This window comes from Saimiri boliviensis, chromosome 15 (assembly GCF_048565385.1).
Source record: "Saimiri boliviensis isolate mSaiBol1 chromosome 15, mSaiBol1.pri, whole genome shotgun sequence".
Taxonomy (NCBI): domain Eukaryota; kingdom Metazoa; phylum Chordata; class Mammalia; order Primates; family Cebidae; genus Saimiri; species Saimiri boliviensis.
In genome coordinates, this window is record NC_133463.1 from 51282231 (window position 1) to 51301510 (window position 19280).

The 19280-nt window shown below is 37.8% G+C and overlaps 1 protein-coding gene across 3 annotated transcripts in view; it reads right to left on the reverse strand.

The window, feature by feature from the left end:
* Window positions 1-19129, reverse strand: part of ZNF706 (zinc finger protein 706) — a 34876-nt gene extending 15747 nt beyond the window's left edge. The window contains exons 1-4 of one of the 3 annotated variants that reach the window (XR_012514121.1): window positions 18885-18959; window positions 15042-15178; window positions 13100-13207; window positions 12376-12420 (exon numbers count right to left, since the gene is read on the reverse strand). Coding sequence is in view for 2 of the 3 variants with exons in the window: in XM_003940682.4 (XP_003940731.1) it covers window positions 13112-13207; window positions 15042-15176 (231 nt within the window). In the remaining variant the exon portion in view is untranslated. Of the gene's footprint in view, window positions 1-12103; window positions 12421-13099; window positions 13208-15041; window positions 15179-18113; window positions 18509-18884 lie in introns of those variants that run through there. The other 2 variants (XM_003940682.4, XM_074386984.1) reach the window with 2 other exon arrangements.
* Between the last annotated feature and the right edge of the window lie 151 nt (window positions 19130-19280).

Sequence of the window (19280 nt, forward strand, 5' to 3'; positions counted from 1 at the left end):
TGATAGACTACATCTATAATGGGAGTCCCATAAGATTATAATGGAGCTGAAACATTCCCATCATCTAGTGACATTGTAGCCTTTGTAATATGTAGTGCAATCTGTTACTAATGTTTGTGGTGATGTTGGTATAAACAAATCTACTCCGCTGCCAGTCATAAAAGCACAGCACACACAACTATATACAGAATGTAATACTTGATAATGATAAAAATTGTGTTACTGGTTAATGTCCTTAGTATACTCTACTTTCATTAGAGTATACTTATCTCCTTATTTAAAAAAAAATGTTAACTGCAAAACAGCCTCAGGGAAGTTCTTTAGAATGTATTCCAAAAGAAGGCTTCAATGATCATAGATGACAGCTCCATGTGTTAGTACCCCTGGAGTCCCTCCAGTGGGACACGATGTGGTAGTAGAAGACAGTGATACTGATGATCCCTGACTCTGTGTAGGCCTATGCTAATGTGTGTGCTTGTGTCTTAGTTTTAACAAAAAAGTTTAAAAAGTCAAATAAGAAACTTTAAGAATAGAAAAAAGGATACAGAGTAGGAATATAAATATTTTTGTATAGCTGTCTGTACAATGTGTGTGTGTTTTATTACAAGGGTCAAAAAGTAAAAAGTTTATTAAGTAAAAAAGTTAAGGCTGGGTGTGGTAGCTCACACCACTTTGGGAGGCCAAGGCAGTTGATCACTGAAGTCAGGAGTTGAAGACCAGCCTACCTAACATGGTGAAACCCCATCTCTACTAAAACAAAAATTAGCCAGGCATGGTGGTGGGCACCTGCAATCCCAGCTACTGGAGATGCTGAGGCAGGAGAATCACTTGAACCCGGAAGACGGAGGTTACAGTGAGTTGAGATCGTTATCACTACTCCAGCCTGAGCAACAGAGGGAGACTCTGTCTCAACACACAAAAAAAACCAACCAACCAAAAAAAAAAAAAAAAAAAACAAACAAAAAGCCCCAAAAAACAACTTACACAAATAAAAAAAAAGTTACAGTAAGCTAAGGTCAATTTACTATTAAAGAAAAATATTTGTAGACTAAGTGCACAGTGTTTAAAAAGTCTACAGTGGTATACAGGAATGTCCTAGGCCTTCACATTCACTCACCACTCACTGACTCATTCAGAGCAACTTCTCAGTTCTGTAAGCTTCATTCATGTTAAATGTCCAATACAGGTCTAACATTTTGTATTTTTTACATTGTATTTTTTTTTTTGTTTGAGACGGAGTCCCACTCTGCCACCCAGGCTGGAGTGCAGTGGTGTGATCTTGGCTCACTGCAACCTCTGACTCCTGGGTTCAAGACTGTCCTGGTTCAGTCTCCTGAGTAGCTGGGTCTATAAGCACCCCCCACCATGCCCGGCTTATTTTTTTTTTGTATTTTTAGTAGAGACAGAGTTTCACCATGTTGACCAGGCTGGTTTTGAACCCCTGACCTCAGGTGATCTGCCTGCCTCGGCCTCCCAAAATGCTGTTATTACAGGCATGAGCCACTTCGCCTGGCCTACACTATATTTTTACTGTATCTTTTTTATGTTTAGATACAAAAATACTTAGCATTGTGTTACTATTACCTACAACTTTCAGTACAATAACACTCTGTACAGGTTTATGACTTAAGAGCAATATAGTTTAGGTCTCTAGTAGGCTATACCATCTAAGTTTGTGTAAGACATTCTAGGATGTCCATAAAATGACAAAACTGCCTAAAAATGGATTTTTCAGAATGCATCCCATGGTTAAGCAAGGCATGATTATATATAAATTTATGTGTAAAGTATAGTTACTTAGGGTTACAACACTGAAGATCATAGGTTATATTTAAATATAGTATAATCATTTCCAAATATCGATGTCAATGTTTTAAATATAAATTGAGCTTACTGTGCCTAAAAATCTTAATACCATCACAGTACATTTTAAGGTGTGAGCAAGTCTGCTACACAATAGGTTTAATTGGTAATCAGTGCTTTAGGCCTCTCGGAAGTAAGTGTTGATCCCATATGTGAGGACATTCCCTGTGTGACACTACTTGATTCAAGTCAGGGGTCTGTAACTGCTCTTTCCTTGTCCCTCAGCTTCCACTCCTGTTTTCCCAAAACCATATTCCCTTGACCTCACGGAAGCATTTGGGATGCTGACTACCACTGTTGAGAATGTATTTAATCCACACACTGGTACAAAGCAGGCACTCAGTGAATGGATGTTAGTTTATGATCCTGACAACCCAGCCTCAAACCCAAACTCTTCCCACGTCTGAGAACGTATTGTATATGACCCTGATGCTCCTCCTACCCTTCTGACTGTTCTTTCTGTTACTTCTCCTAGCTCCTTCTCTACCTATCCCCTAAAAGTGAGGGCTTTCCAACATTTTAACTTTAGTTTGTTTATTCTTTTCACTACATACAGCCTTAAACGTATGTTCCTAAGACTTCACCTTTATACAAATCTCTCCAGTCCTGACTTCTCTAGTCTCAGGTATCATGTTCCAAACTATATATGCTAAGTGTTCAAAAAATGTTGCATGTACCCTTTAGCAGTGTACTTTTTCAAGAATACACTTTCACATGCTTTGCAGACTATTTTTTTTACACAGCATAGACCCTTACTGCATTTCATTTGCTTTTATTGACTTATAAAGAGCATCTGTGAGCTGTTAACTGCCCTTTAGCTTAAAATCTAGGTTTTTATGACAGGTTCTATGACAAACAGCAATGGCTGAAAGTGAGGTGTGTGTCCCTGGTGGTGATATAAGTTGATCCACTGAGATGCAAAAAGAAAGCATTAGAATGCTTTTCATCTCATCCTGTGAATGCTTTATAATTACAATGGAAGTATGTGCATGTAATTTATGGATAATTACATTGACAGTATAGTCAAGATTTTTTTTTTTTTTTACTGATAGAACTTTACGATTTAAGTTTAGAGTCCACTGATAAAGAATGATTCTGACCTACAGTAATAATATTGAAACACCACTTGCCAGGTGATAAAAAGAAGTATTTCTAAACCAAGGTTGACATCTAGGAGCCTATTAAAACATTAAATACAAACATGCTCTACAATCAGAAGTGTATCTCAAATCCAAGTGTGATGAAGATATCCTGACACCTATTCTGACTCAATATTCTCCAATTTAATTTATAAGCATCTGAGAATGATAAGGACAAGTAAAGATTAAGCAGTTTTTATGTTCAAATAAATCAATATAAGAGTAGCTTTTCCCATTTGACAAAATGTGCTCATAGTACGTAACTATCATATGGGCTCCCAGCACTGCATTACTCAATGCAAGAGGACTGCTAAATGAGAAGGATCTCAGAGCCTGTCTACCTGATCTCCTCTCAAATGCTAGAAAACCCTGCTGCCCTGTCCCAGACATAATGAGATAATCCCTTGACTAAGAATTTTAAGGAAGGGGTGCTCCTGCTGTAAGACAAGCCATTGTGATACTGGAGAGATCTAGATGTTGTAATGAGGTTTCTTACAGTGAGATAACTTCCATCTATGGCCTTCAGATGTGCTCTCAGAACAAGACAGCATACCAACTTTCCAAATGTCTCCCTAGTAAACATGGTTTACAGTCGACTTACCATCCCTGACCTCCTCCCAGCATTGTGTGGAATCTACACAATGTTTCACTTATAAACAGCAAAGACAAAGACATCCAGAATAAAACATCAACTTCACAAGAAAACTGGCTCTCAATAAAAATGTGTGATTAACATGTGTTCTCCGAAACTGAGATTGCATTCCTATATTTTAAAACAAAGAAGTCATGCTTGACTTATAATAAGACTAAACTAATGCATTGGCTCTTAACCTGAAAAAATGCCAAGATAGACTGTTGCCCGTATTTTGTACTTGTAAAATGTAATTTTTATAAATTCTAAATGGATTTAACATTTATTCCATTTAAACTGCTTCTTGGTTTTACCTTAGCCTTTCAGCCTGAAATCTTTCTGAACTGTGATTCTGTATTAGCTTTCCTTCCATATGTTATCTGTAAACAGGTAACACACATATTACACACACTCTTAAAGTGGCCAAGATATGAGTGCAGAAATTCAAAAACAGTTTAAGTCCACTAAAATGTACTATTGCCTGTAGACAATCTTGCTATCAAAATTACCATAAATTACTCTGCCTTGCTCAAATTGAGATGTGTCATCAAGCTGTCCCTTGATTTCCTCAAGCATATTTTTATATGCAATTAAAAAAATACTTTGTAAACTATAAAGGTTTCTACATGTACAGCAATACCTATATGAACCCTCTTCTTAATAGCCTTAGTAATCTAAAAGAGTAAACCAAAAAAGTTTATTAAAAAGTAATCTATAAAGCAATGAGAATAGTTTGTTGCAATTTAGTGAACGCTATATTGAAAGATAATAGTTTCATGCTATCATAAACATTCAAGTAGACACAAAAATAAGACTACTTCTTGTTCCCAAGGATAGTAAAGAACAGTATACTGATGAAAAGATGAAAGGTCACGCCCAGTGACTTTGAGGGTTACAAGGAGTGATCCTATCAGATTGGGCAGCATTAGAGAGAGGGCACAGTAAGAATGGAAGAGGAAAAAGAGGGCACTCCAGTCAAGATGCAGAAAGACTGTGCAGAAGCAAGAAAGGCACAGTGAGAGTTACTCAAGGAACAGCAAGTAATTCACTCAGCAAGAGACATGGGAACAAGTATGGCAGAAGGGGCTGGCTGGAAGTACATGCTGGGGTCAGACTGTGGAGGACCTGTCAATCACAACCCAGAAGTATATGTTCATCTGGTAGGCCAGGGAGAGCACCTACGTGTTTCAGAGGGGGTTGTGACTTGTAGTGTTTTAGAAGAATTTCTCTTGTCACAAAGAAAACAAATGTGATAGGGGAAAAAACTATAAATAAAACTGCACATGAAATTTGTCCAAGGCCTAACTGAGGAAAAAGGAGGTTCACAGTAAAAAGATAAAATACTTATTTACCTAGAGACCAAGAGCAAATTTACAATTTTGCTTTTCTTAAATGTTTTCTTTTGTGCTTTTTAGAAAATCAAGACACATATTACTTATCTTTTGTCTTCTGGACAGCTTCCTGTCTTTATCACTTTCCTAGATTGAAAGTGGTTCAGACTTAATGTCAAATTCTACAAATTCCTATAGCCTTCTGAGTCATAATTCATCAAAGCCAAGTAAAAACCCAGTGAAATCATATGTCCTCTTAGTATTTCATCATACTGGGTTCATTTTCACAATGAGAGTTTTACAAAATACACAGCAAATAAATAGGAGTTGCTTAGGCAGTGCTAACGCTCATTCCTTGTTATTAATGCTTAAATGAAAACAAGTACATACATTACCTTTACTGCTTTTCAGGAACTTTTTGCCCTTCTAAAATTTAGTCTCCTGACACTATTTTTTATAGTTTGTAGTCTTCTTTCACATTTATCACTGTATATTCCTTTTTCCCACATTAGTACATTTTTCTAAGTCCTGAGGTTCATGAGAAAAAAAAAAAAAAATCAGCATTCAAGTGAAGTCCTGAAGAATAAGTAGCATTTCCACAGCAGAAGACTGGGATTGGGTGAGGAAAAAGCATTTTAGTCCTAAGAAAAAGCACAAGCAGAAATGGGCAAACATGAGACGAGTATGTGTAAAGACATATTGTGTTAGTTTCATCAGAGGGAGGAGGGAAAGGAAGACAGTGAGAAGAATGCTAACAGTTATTGAGCACTTGTGACTGCACAGGAGCTTATACTCATTACTTCATTTGCTTGTTAAGTTAAAACAGTCATTTGAAGTAGGTATTAGTTTCTGCATTTTATAAGGTGACTGAAGATACTGCAGCTCAGAAAGGTGAGGCAAACTGTTCAAAATGAGCAAGGAAAAACCAGAGCCAGATTTGAACTTAGGTGTTTACCACTTTTCTCACTGGGTCATTCAACTACAGCTTTAAATTCTTATGTTTGGCCATTTTCTATCCTAAGTAAGAAACTCTCTTGCTATCAGTAATGTTCCTGGCTATTCAAGCCAAGGCTTAAATACAATCTATTTTGTTACTAAGAAAATCCACATACATAAATATTAAATAATAGAACCTAATATAGATCCCAAACATAAAAGGTTATTTTGTTACTGTAACTTACTCAACTGACAATCTAATGAAAATACTGTTTCTTAATAGCAGTCAGGTAACAATAAAAAACGTATCTCACAGCCTGGTGCAGTGACTCAGTCTGTAATCCCAGCACTTTGGGAGGCCAAGGCAGGTGGATCACCTGATGTCAGGAGTTCGAGACCAGCCTAGCGAACATGGTGAAACCCTGTCCCTACTAAAAAAAAAAGAAATACAAAAATTAGCCAGGCATGCTGGCATGTGTCTGTAGTCCCAGCTAGTCAGGAGGCTGAGGGGGGAGAATCACTTGAACCCGGGAGGTGGAGGTTGCAGTGAGCCGAGATCATGTCACTGCACTCTAGCCTGGGTGACAGAGTGAGACTCCATCTTAAAACAAAACAAAACAAAACAAAAAACAAACAAACCAAAAACATTTCACTAGTCTTCAATAAAAATATGCCTTAAATGCAAACTGGACTTATACTTTGACAGTTAAGGCTTCCAGCAAGTGGTGCAGACGGAGCCTACACTTTTGTTCTCTGCATAAAATAAGTTACAAGTTTCGTAACTATAGTTATCTTGTGTTCCCCGGCAACTTTTGGTTCTTTCAAGTTTACTGTGGACAGCAGATTAAGTATAGTCAGAAGATCCCAACAAATAAATGGGCAATGGATAATTCACAAAATAGAAACTGTATCCGGCTAACAAATGTAGTTAAAATATTCCTGCTCCACTAGCAATCAAGGAAATATGCAATGGTTAACCTACCAAACTCAGGGAAAAGTGCTAGTATTCAAACACAGGTAATGCAGTAACACGCAAAACATTGTTGATTGAGTATTGTCTGGTCCTACATACTATTTGCAGTCTGCAACTCTGGTTCTCTCTCATTCACTATTTTAATAAAGTATTACACACTTTTCAGAAGAGCTTTAAAGTTTTATGATGTATAATTTTAAATGCAGAAATAAAGCCTTCTGCACAAATTAGAGAAAACCTAAATGTCCAACAACAGGAAAATGGTTAAAAAACTATGGGTAAATATCTACCCAATGGATCATTATGTAGTCACAAAAATTCTACTTTGTACAGTTTATAACATGAAAAACCCACCTGCTGTTAAATGAAATAGCAAAATACCAAAACATAATATCCCAAAAGTGACTACAAACATTAAAAAATGTGCATTAACTTAAAAAAAAATCTATGTGGTAAGAATGAGAGAGAGAGGGAGTGGGAGGAAGAGACAGACAGGGATACTATTCCAAAATGTTTTGTACTGGTAAATTTTTAAAATTCAACTTTACCATATTCTTCAAATTTTTATATATGAGATATATTTCAAAATATATTACTTCTATAATGAAGAAGATAAAAATGTCATGTATAGCCACACTGTAGTCTGGGGTTATTTAGTACAGGGACAAGCATCCCTAAATACGGCTTTTTGGTCTCAGTAGTATCATTGCATTAGAGCATAGCAAAATTCTTGCCCATTAATCTACATTCATAATAACCTAGAATAACCAAAAGTTAAATTATGGACAGTAAACTGTTAAATAGTGAAACATACAAGAGTTTGTAAAAAGATCTCTATCAAACCAGTACCAACACGGTATTGCATTAATAAACGTAATACAAGTTTTCCTGACATACTTGCACCACATCACTCTCCTGCATCCAAACCCTGAAAAAGTCCCCAGTGTCAGGAGTAATTTCAACAATTTTCTGCAGTGTGCATGCATTGCACAGTCTCGTCCCATTCTAATGATTCTCCCCACTCTATTCCATGGGATCAAAGACTCTTATTCACAAGCCTTGTGCTCAGGCTGGCCTACTCACTTTCTCTCAAAGAAACTTTATATGTACTTTTGCTCACTCAGCCACCAACACCTTGATTTCCCTATTCCTTCCTACTCCTGGCTCAGCTGACTCCTCATATTCCAGGCACAGATTGCCCTCTTTAACCCACAAGCCATCTCATATACACATAAATGCACACATATACATATACCTCACTAAGTTATTGTTTATAAAACACACCAAGCACTTAGCCATATAGCCTAAAATCATGTAAATAAAAACATGTATTATCACCAGAATGCATCTGAATTTCCAAAAATTAGGGAACTTTGCTGTATTTCTTTATATAATACATTGTTTTTATATAATGCTTTACAGCTTATAATGCAACTTCACATATATGATTTTCAATAAATACCTTAGTGACTTAAAATTCTGAAAGAGTTCATCCCCAAAAGATGTGGGATAAAGATATTCTTCCTCCCAAAAATCCTCAAATAATATTAGTTAATGGTAGAAATAACAATTACTTCAAATGGGAATAATTAACAATTATCTCCATGTGAATATAAAGAAAGTGACTAAAGTCTGTCTCTGAATATGTGGATTTTAAATTTGGAGCCACAAAGTATAAAAAGAATAGAATCTAAAAAATGGCTATTTAAAAAAAAAAAAGAAGAAGATAACTCAGTAAAACAACTTATCAAAAGAACATTTAAAATAAAAAACATTTTCAATTTAATGTGGTAATCTATAATTAAAAATGACAGGATGAACTTTTATTTTAAAAAGTCTATTTTGTTAAGTAGACAGATGTTTTCATTAAACCTACACACTGAAAGCTCTTAAGATTTTTCTGAAACCTTAACAATAAATAAAATTAAGGTAGCTTAAACTATTTCAAAATATACAGTTATAGCAAACACAACTCCCTGGTGTTGATCTTCATTGCCATATACCGTTAAAAGGTACATGACCAAAAAAGTACTCTGACCAAACTAAACCACTTTCCAAAAAAACCAGAAATCTTGTACAAATAAATTAATTCAGACTGAGTAGTTTAAATATAGTATTTTAGTTATAGTTTGGACTGTGTTTGATCACTGTGTTATAGAAAAAGGCCATTAACCACATTTTAAAGTAGGTACAGTATATTACATGTGTGTGTGTATGTGTATTTTTTTTTCCAAGGCAGAGTCCGCTCTGTTGCCCAGGTTGGAGTACAGCAGTGGCAAGATCTGGGCTCACTGCAACCTCCGCCTCCCAGGTTCAAGCCATTCTCTTGCCTCAGGCTCCTGAGTAGCTGGGATTACAAGTGTGTGTTATCACACCCAGCTAATTTTTGTATTTTTAGTAGATACGTGGTCTCCTTATGTTGGTTAGGCTGGTCTCAAACTCCTGACGTCAAGTGATCCATCCACCTCAGCCTCCCAAAGTGCTGTGATTACAGACGTGGGCCACTGCACCCGGCCACATCACAGGTATTAATGAAAATTAAAAACATGGTTTTTCTTAGGTAAAATAGTAATGTCGACAAATTTTATCTTACGCCACATCTCAGGTTTGAATTATGATGTCATTAATTACCTATATAGACTCTTTAATATAAAATTAAAAGTATTACTTCAAATCTTACAATATCATCAAGGACTTATTCCATCTAATTCAATGAACTGACCTAAGTATTTTTCATAATTGTATTTTTATGTTAATAGCCAATCACTTCCTCTTTTCTAACAATTCACACTTATTCTATATAGTAAGGTTTCAAAATGACAAGTTTTTTCCACCCAAGTCAACCTTGAAAAGGCAAGGACTGCAGGGAAAGCAATGAGAAAAGAAAGAAATCTCTTGCTACCCTCAGATCTACCAAGCTATACTTAAGAGCCAACTCTAAGTTCAGAGAGAAAAAATAAAATGGGAATATAAAAAACTCTTAAAAATGTAGAAGAAATTAGACTAGTTTAGTTTTCTTTAATATCTTCTTTAATATGACATTACAGCACACAACTGAGCCCCTAGTGTGTTAAACATGGGGATGTATATCCATATGAAGAGATGGAAACAAGTTTAATCTTAACCCCATTCCTTTTGGCAAGTAATAGAAATACAGCATACAAATGGACCAATTCTCTCTCAGTGTATTTTATCAAGTCTTTGAAGACACCATAATAGTTTTATAATGAACTTTGCTGTAATCTGTTAAAGAATCCTCAAATTAAATTACAGGGATGTTTCGTTTTAACTCAAACACAGTAAAATGGGGATTGTACTAATAATCCCCTCATGAAGTATAAGGATTAATGCTCATGTAAGATCAATGCAGCTATTTCCCTATCACTGAGATACAGTGTTAAATATGGTGTCTTCAGCTGCTTATTAAAAAAGGGTTAAATATAAGAACAAAAGAACTTTCATCCTGAATTACAGCCAGCAAAACAAAAGAAAAAAAAATTTAAACCAAAACTTGTGAATGGTTTTATATGATTTGTCACTAAACGTAAACATACATATGCTCAAAGCACTTTTAAAAAGTTTTAAGTTGTGATTTAACCAGAACTTCTGCAATACCCATAAGAAATTAGGTAAAATTCTAATGTTCTGGTAATCAACATATTAGGAAGCAACAGATATTAAATTTGAAAGGAAACTAAATACACAAAATAAAAGGACTATTTTAAAGTAAGGGCGTAAGAATAGGAATTGCTAACTATAGCACTGAAGCTTTTCCTTGGAAATATCTTAAACTTACAGGGAAGACAAACAAGGTGGACAAAATATGCAGATCTAAAGCAATGACAAGTTACAGCAGAAGAGGGAATGCATTCTCTAATCCACAGGATCACATATGTGGCTCTAAGCAGTTACCGGGAAATATTTTGGTGTTCTTCCTATCACGTTAATTTAAAAATTTAAACTGAGTTACAGTAGTTTTATAAGTTAAGAGTTGACACAAGCAAATTACAAGAACTCTAAAATTAGCCTTCCTTAATTGGGTAGGATTTACCATATCCATCTGAACAAACCCATTTCCCCATCCTGAGATCTAAAAGAATGTGAATATTGACCCATTTTAATGCTTTTCAAGTTCAGACGGAAGTCATACTGTACACCAGTCTTTTGATTTTAGGAAACAGCACAAAGCAAACTCCTAAAATCAACTCACTTAGAAAAGAAAGGAGGGAGGGGGTTCTAGGAATTCATTCATCCACAAGTCATTCCAATCTTCCTGTTAATGCAAAATTCATTTGTATAAACGGCTAAATAATAACTTCCAAAAACCTCCAAAATTATGTTTCAGTTTCAAATTAAAGAACTTCAGAATTTTCAAAGAATCTAGTATCAAAACAGATCTTTGCCAGTTCACATTTGTTCCATATTTTGCATTAAACAATAGGCTTAATGATTATTTCATTATGGCATATACATCAGAACCTAATCTTTCAGAAGGGCTCACTGACAATCCAACTGCTTTTAGGAATTTATCGGTTATCTACAGGGAACACCTGACTGGCAGGTAGAGCCAGGTCATATTGCAATTTTAAATATTCCAACTGGCCTGGGTGTGGTGGCTCATGCCTGTAATCCCAGGACTTTGGGAGGCCGAGGCGGGTGGATCATGAAGTCAAGAGATCAAGACCATCCTGACCAACATGGTGAAACTCCATCCCTACAAAAATACAAAAATGTGCATGGTGGCGCATGCCTGTAGTCCCAGTGACTGGGGAGGCTGAGGCAGGAGAATCACTTGAACCTGGGAGGCGGAGGTTGCAGCGAGCCGAGATTGCACCACTGTACTCCAGCCTGGTGACAGAGCGAAACTCCATCTCAAAAAACAACGACAACAACAACAACAACAACAACAACAACAACAACAACAACAACAAAACAAAAAACACATATATATATATTCTAACTCAAACACAGGAAATAATCAGAGGTGGACAATGATACATAACTGCAATATACTAAGCAGCAGCAGATAAGTCACTTTTCACCTAGATGATCAGCTGCCAATAAAATCGTATACATAAATTTAATGAATGAGTGCTCTAATTTAACTAAGGAACCTGTCACGGAGCTGAGAAAGGGATATACGAATTGCACTTGCAATTCGAGCTGATTAATTCATTAGATTTTTATAAGGCAAATAATGTGGAAAGTTAGAACAGAATTTCTAAAACCATTTATCCTGTGATGTTGTAAATCAAAGAACTACTTTATTAAATGAGTTATTTTACACAATATGAACATCAATATAATTACAATTGTAAAAAAATTTTTTATAACAAGGATGGACTGATTTTCAGATTTCCAAATCAGAGTCAACTGTACATTTACACAGAATTGTCTTTGCATGAAGCCCAAAAGGGAACAGCATAAAAATGAGTGTTTTCTGTAGCCCCTTTATTTTTGCTGATCAACAGTTTGTTAGAAAAGCAGCTGCAGGTATGTTACCTAAGGTCTGAGACAGTAGAAGACTCAAAGCTGTCATGAATTCACCTATAAAACATAAGCAAAATTTTCAATGAATGTTACCATTACACAAATGCAACTTAATCTGCATTTCAAATAACTAAGAAACACTATGAACATAGTATCAGAAATAATTCTCAAACACACAACACACCCACCACTAACTCCACTCTTTAGGAGGAAAAATTCCAACCAAATACAATGTGTAAAGTGATGACTTTCAAACAACAAATTTATAAACAAATTTACATAGCACATATCTACATTTTGCCCTATACTTTAATACTCATAAACTCTGCTAAGGGGATGGGTTGGGGGGAAAAAAGAAGAACATCTGCTAATAATTGTAAGTAAAGTAACTGTAAAAAGGTGCTCAGGAACATTGGTGTACACTGTTTCTGAGAGAAAAACTCTCCAGTATCTTTGTCATCACTATTTCCTTTAAACGGATAAGTTTCTTCCATTCTTGGACCAGAGTTGGCCAGCATGTACTCATCTCCCCATTTTGGGCTACAGTAGTAAAAATTTGGATGTTTCAAAAGCATTGAAAGGAAACAGTCTGAGAAAAAGGGACTTTTAAGTTACACATTAAAGGTGGAAGCAATAAAGTCTCAGAAGGCAGAAATTAATTTCACAATATGAGAAGACAGTTTTGGTCTTTTTACAACGCTGATATTAACAAACCAATAAAAAAGAGGTCAGTTACCTGTAAACAACCTTATGCCTGAACATCAGCTAATTCTGGAGGAAGTGGAGTCTTAGGATGCTTGCTCTCAAAGTGCTGCTTGAAGGTCTTAGGGTCTGGCATTTGTGTCTAACAAAAAAATTGTGCAAAAGAGAGCTAGACATTATTTATGAAGCAAAAATGTGTTACGTTTTAGAATCCTGAACCTTCTCATGATACACAATTATCACAAAACATCTTTAAATTCCTACAACTCAGAGGCTGGCATATGAAGAGGGATTTTGTGGTAAAGAAATTCCTAACATTCCCACATTTCACATATAAAGAAAGGTAGGTCATACAGAATGTATTCTGCTTATCTGATTAACAGCAAACAACAGGTAACATTTACTGAATGCTTATTATGTTAAGCACGTTACCTTAATTCCCACAGAACCTTCAAAGTAATCTGTAGCTCTTTCTAGCATCCTCATTTCATGCGATAAGAAAACTAAAACCCAGAGTTTAATTTACCCAAGACCTTATTTTAGTACTTAGTACTAGGTATGTGACCTCTCAAATACTATACTATACTTTCTCCCCTGACAAGAACCTTCAATTATTTAGTTTTAACCCATTCAATTAACAACATATGAAATAGAAGTCTGTGGGTTTGAGTTTTTTAATATGCAAATTACTCTAGCACTTTTAGGTTAAGGTATTTCATTATTAATTGATTAAACTGTGCACCCTGCCTCTTTCAAAACAATCAGAAGCTGCTCAATTTCATTATTTTGAGTGTATATGTAGGAAACTAATCCCACTATGGTTTCCTTTGGCACTGCCATTCACTAACTTCAAGGATAATGAGCTTAAACAAACAGGCAAGAGGCTCTGAATTGGAATTTCAGAAGTATTTCTTTGAGAGGCAGTACAGCAGTGGTCCAGAGGGTAGACTCCGGAGTTGAACTGCCTGACTTTAGATTCCAGCTCTTCTACTAACCAGTGGGGTGACCCCACACAAATTGTTAAATTTCCATGACTCAGTTTACTCTTCTTTAAAATGAGAGTAATAAAAGTACTTTATCTCATAGGGTTGTTATGTGGATTAAATGGGTAAATACATGTAAAACACCTGGATCTATGTCTGACATATGGTAAGCACTCAAAAGTAGCTGTTATGGCTGGGCGTGGTGGCTCACGCCTATAATCCCAGCACTTTGGGAGGCTGAGGCGGGTGGATCACGAGGTCAAGAGATCGAGACCATCCTGGTCAACATGGTGAAATGCCGTCTCTACTAAAAATACAAAAATTAGCTGGGCATGGTGGCGCGCGCCTGTAGTCCCAGCTACTCGGGAGGCTGAGGCAGGAGAATTGCTTGAACCCAGGAGGTGGAGGTTGTGGCGAGCCGAGATCGTGCCATTGCACTCCAGCCTGGGTAACAAGAGGGAAACTCTGTCTCAAAAAAAAAAAAAAAAAAAAAAAAGTAGCTGTTATATTATTTTTCAAATCTAATAAAACACATGAATTCTAAGAAAAGCTCTCAACATGAATCTACTCTATATAGTTTTATAGACATCCTAATTATGGATTTAGTGAAGAAGGAAAAAAAAACCCAATGATATTACCAGAGGTATATTTACCAGCATGTCATATAGCTCTAAGAATGTAGTTTAGAGCTATGATATGCTAGTGAAGTGTATCATATGCCCTTATGAAGACATTGTTATTGTATATGAGTAAAGCAATTTTGTTTTGTTCACCCCTTTTCCCCAGCACCTAATTTTGTCTGGCCACAGGAGCCATTCAAAACATATTTGTTGAAAGAATGAATGAGATAGACACCTAAAATAATCAGCTTTTGAACCTACTATTTCAAGTAAAGCATCTATTTTGCCATGGTTTCAAAATTTTAATCTACACAAACCAATTTATAATGAAAGAACTGCCCATGGGAGAGCTGTATCTTTCGATTCCCCTTACCCTACAGACAGTGCAAGTATATATTAAGGCAGCTTTGGCAGCAGCCTTTTGGTCATGTCCTTGTTTCTTCTTTTGTCCCGCTTGCTTTTTGGCATTTTTCTGCTGAGACTGAATCTTCTGCTGTCCACGAGCCATATCTAAAAACAGAAGGTAAAGCATTAGAGTGGCTTATTTACTCTAATACAGAGTAATCTGAGCATAAGAAGGTTCTTAGAATTGAAGCCTTAAGTTTTATAGAAACATCTGGCAAATAAAAATGAATAGGTATTAGAATTCTTACATACAAATACTACAAAAGTATTTACTGGCACAACTCTGTGGAAAGCTAGTTGGTAGCTGTTTATTCTATGAGCCAGCAATTCCACTCTTGGTATATGTCCAATACAAATGCAAATGTTATGTACCCAAGGCATGTACAAAATGTTCAGAGTGCCTATTCCAAAACTGGAAACAATGTGAATGTCTATCAACAGTAAAATGGATGCACAACTTGTATACATATTTTTATAGTACTTATACAACGGGAATACTACGCAGCATTTAAAAAATTGTTACAAGTAACAACTTGGTTGTACCTCAATGTTAAAGGAAAGAAGCCAGTTGTGGAGAATATACATTATTTAAAGTTTGAAACAGGCAAAGCTAATCTATAGTGAAGGGAGTCACCTTGGGGTTACGGTTAATGACTGGGAAGGCAGTGCAAGAAGAGGACTTACGGGGTTCTGAAAATGTTCTCTATTTTGAATCAAGTGTGTTTACTTGCAAAAATTCATTGAACTGTACACTTAAGATTTATGTATTTTACTGTATGTAATCTTCAAAAATTTACTAAAAAAGATTAGCCACCCCCCATCATTTATTTGATCACTCAACAAAGGCAATTTCCCTTCCTAGTATTCACGGTGACTTGCAATTGTGATTCTTACAACTTTAAGGAAGAGCTGACAGCTAATCCTTCTAAAGGAGACCACTGAAACAGGTGGACACTGTTCTCTTAAATACTTAGTTTTCATAAAACTACTGTTATTATTTTTTAAAACATTGGTCTTGCTGGAGTGCTGCACAAATTATAAAATAAGATTATTAGCAAGCTACTAATTCCAGAAGTTTCTTTGCTCTCTAGTAGTTCCAAGTTGAGGGAATGAACGTGGTTAAGAGGGTTCTTTTACAAAGCTGAAAGATAACACACTTTTTATTACTGATGATCTGAAGTGAACCCAAATGGATTAAAAAAAAAATTTCGCTGAAAAAAAAAGTTACCTTTACTACTTTTCCATTTAAAGGCTTTTATTAGACCACACAAGTTAAACCTGTTCATAAAGAGTCTTTCAAGAGTCTCAATTGCTTTTTAAATATATCAAAATTGGATCCTAAGAAGAATTCATATATATATAGTTTTGACTAGCACTGTAACTAAATGTAAATTATTGCAGGACAGGAACATAGAATGGATTTATATTAACTTCACCAGGGAAGGGTGAAGCTTTTTCTGATTGGAACCGTAATTAGTTAATGGATATGAGGTCAAAGCATTTCATAAAAATTACTGAGCTCCTAGTCCCTAAAAAAGGAAACTGAAAAAATACACGGATTGGAGAAGTTCCCACCAGCAAAAAAATGAACTGAAAGTCAGATAAAATATAAAAGAGGGTCAATGCTTTTCAGGATAGTTGGCTGAATCAACTGACAAAACATGGAGTTTTTGTATTAGGCTAGCATACTACATACTAGCCTAATACATTTTCGTAATTGTAAATATTAGCATGCTAGCCTAATAGGAGAACCCCATTCCCACCAAACAATGGTAAATATTGCTAGCTTTAACAGTCCTTGAAGACTTAGCTTCCATTTTTGCTTAAACAAACAAACAAATGTAAGGGCGTGGTGGTTCAAGCCTATAATCCCAGCACTATGGGAGGCCAAGGCAGGTGGATCACTTGAGGTCAGGAGTTCAAGACCAGCTTGGCTAACATGGTGAAACCCCGTTTCTACTAAAAATACAAAAAATTAGCCAGGGGTGGTGGCATGCATCTGTAATTCCAGCTACTCGGGAGGCTGAGGCAGGAGTATCACTTGAACCTGGGAGGCGGAGGTTGCAGTGAGCCGAGATCCAGCTATTGCACTCCAGCCTGGGCAACAAGAGTGAAACTCCATCTCAAAAAAAAAAAAAAAAAAAAAAAAAAAAAAAAAAAAAAAAAAAAAAAAAAAAATCCCCATATCTTTAATTCTAAGCCAAATTGCACAGTCTTCTTCTTCTTCTTCTTTTTTTTTTTTAATGTATGTTTAAGTCCGATATTACTGCAAGCTTACAAACCTGTTCGCATGGAAAAGAGGTTTGGATACTTTTGTATAATTTGGACGACAGTAGTCACATGATCAATCTTTAGGTATACCAATGTTTTATAACATTTTTTCTGTCTCAGTGTCTTACTATCAGGACCTTATAACAAAGTAGTCAGTCCTGTCACTCATCTTAACTCTTTGACAAAATGTATTTTATGTATGTTGATATACTGATTTTGTGGGAATTCTCGTTTTACGATTAAAAAAAAAAATCTTCAAAAATTAAGCCGCTAATTTTAGAAGTTTCTTTGCTCTCTACAAGTTACTAGCTACTGTGATAGTTCCATGTAGTGACTCGTACAAAGCAATGTCACTATATACACAAAATTATTTTTAACTTTTGCACTTAGGACTTTCCCTAAAATATAACATTACACAATAGAGTTAATCCATTTTTCATTGTCACCAAACAGCAATCAAAAAGCCCGAAGAGACTTAATAAAGAGAGTAGTTGCTTGTTCTTATTCTGAAAACAGAAAACATCACATAAAGGAAATTGAATCAAACAGGCTAAGTGCATGAGGTAGGCCCCTAACTTCTGACAACACGCCACATCGATTTCCTTTCTGAAAGCAGAAACTCAAACGAACCAACCACCTGCTTTTGGACAGCTCAACTTATGATGTGCTCTCAAGCCAACAGCATTTTCTACAAAATCATAAGCAGCTACAACCGTTCCTTGATTAAATGCGACAAACTGGAGGGAAAACGTCATTTACAAATACCTACACGCTGGTTTTTAATGCAACTCTTCGTGTGGTTTTCCGAGGGGCTGCAAAGAAGGAAGTAGTAGAAGGAACGAGTTCTAAAATGAGGCGCTCTCGTAGGAGGCAACAAGTAAGCACTGCCCCAAAGCTCCTTTAAAACCAACACAAATGAGTAAGAGAAGAAAAGGATTTTGGGTCCAGGAAGTAGGCACATTCTCCATAACCATCTGAAAGGAAGAGGCCCAGGCAGCGCTCCATAGACTGGCCCTAGCTTTCAACTCCATCGTTTCGGGGAGAGGAGGCGAGGAACGCACCCAGAGTGAGGTCTCCTTCACCCAACACTTCTCCGACCCCAGCCGCAGCCTGGCGCACCTTCCTTCCCAAACCGGCCTCTCCCGCCTCGGGACCCCCTCCTCCTCCCTGCCACCAAAGGCTAAGAAGCCCCCACCTAGCCAGTCCTCAAGGACCCTGGTCCGAGGCCAAGACTGCCCGAAACCCGGACCCCGCGGCCACCGGGAGCGCCGGCCTCCGGCAGCCGACCGGCGGCTGTCGCCAGGGATAAGGTTACCACTCCGCTCCCGCGGCTGGCCTGCCACCCGGCCACCTGCAGGGCCTGGCAGGCGCCCGAGTTCACCCTCCCTCCCGCGGCCCGCGCCGGGCCGGGCCCCGCCGCTCCCCGCGACCCCTCGCGACCCGCGGCGAGTCCCGCGGTCCCCACCGCCCCTCGCCGGCCGGCCCCCGCCCCGTTTCCCCGGCGTCCCACGGCGTCAGCGCCGCCCCCGCTGCCGCTCACCCGGGCCGGGACAGTCTTGCGTCGGAGAGACGGCGCAGCGCGAGAGGGCAGGGGGAGAACGCCGGAGAGAGAGGAAGGGGGAGCGCGCCCAGTACCGCTTGGGCCTCCTCCACCCGCCGAGGTGGGGAAAGAAGAGAGCCGGGAGCACAACAGCCCGCGCCTCGCACACCCGCCGCCGCCGCGCGCCCGCCGCCGCCTCAGCCTTAGGGGAGGCCACTACGCCTCGTGCCCGCGCACGCCGCGCCGATCTCCCCGGCGTCCCTGCCCCGCCCGCTCCTCGTAGCCCCGCCCACTTGCCTTCCTGCGGCAGCCTCCTCCCCGCTCGCGCCCGGCTTGTACGCCTGCGCCCTGGCCCGTCGCGCGGGCCAATGGCAGCGCGCCCTTATTACATAAGCG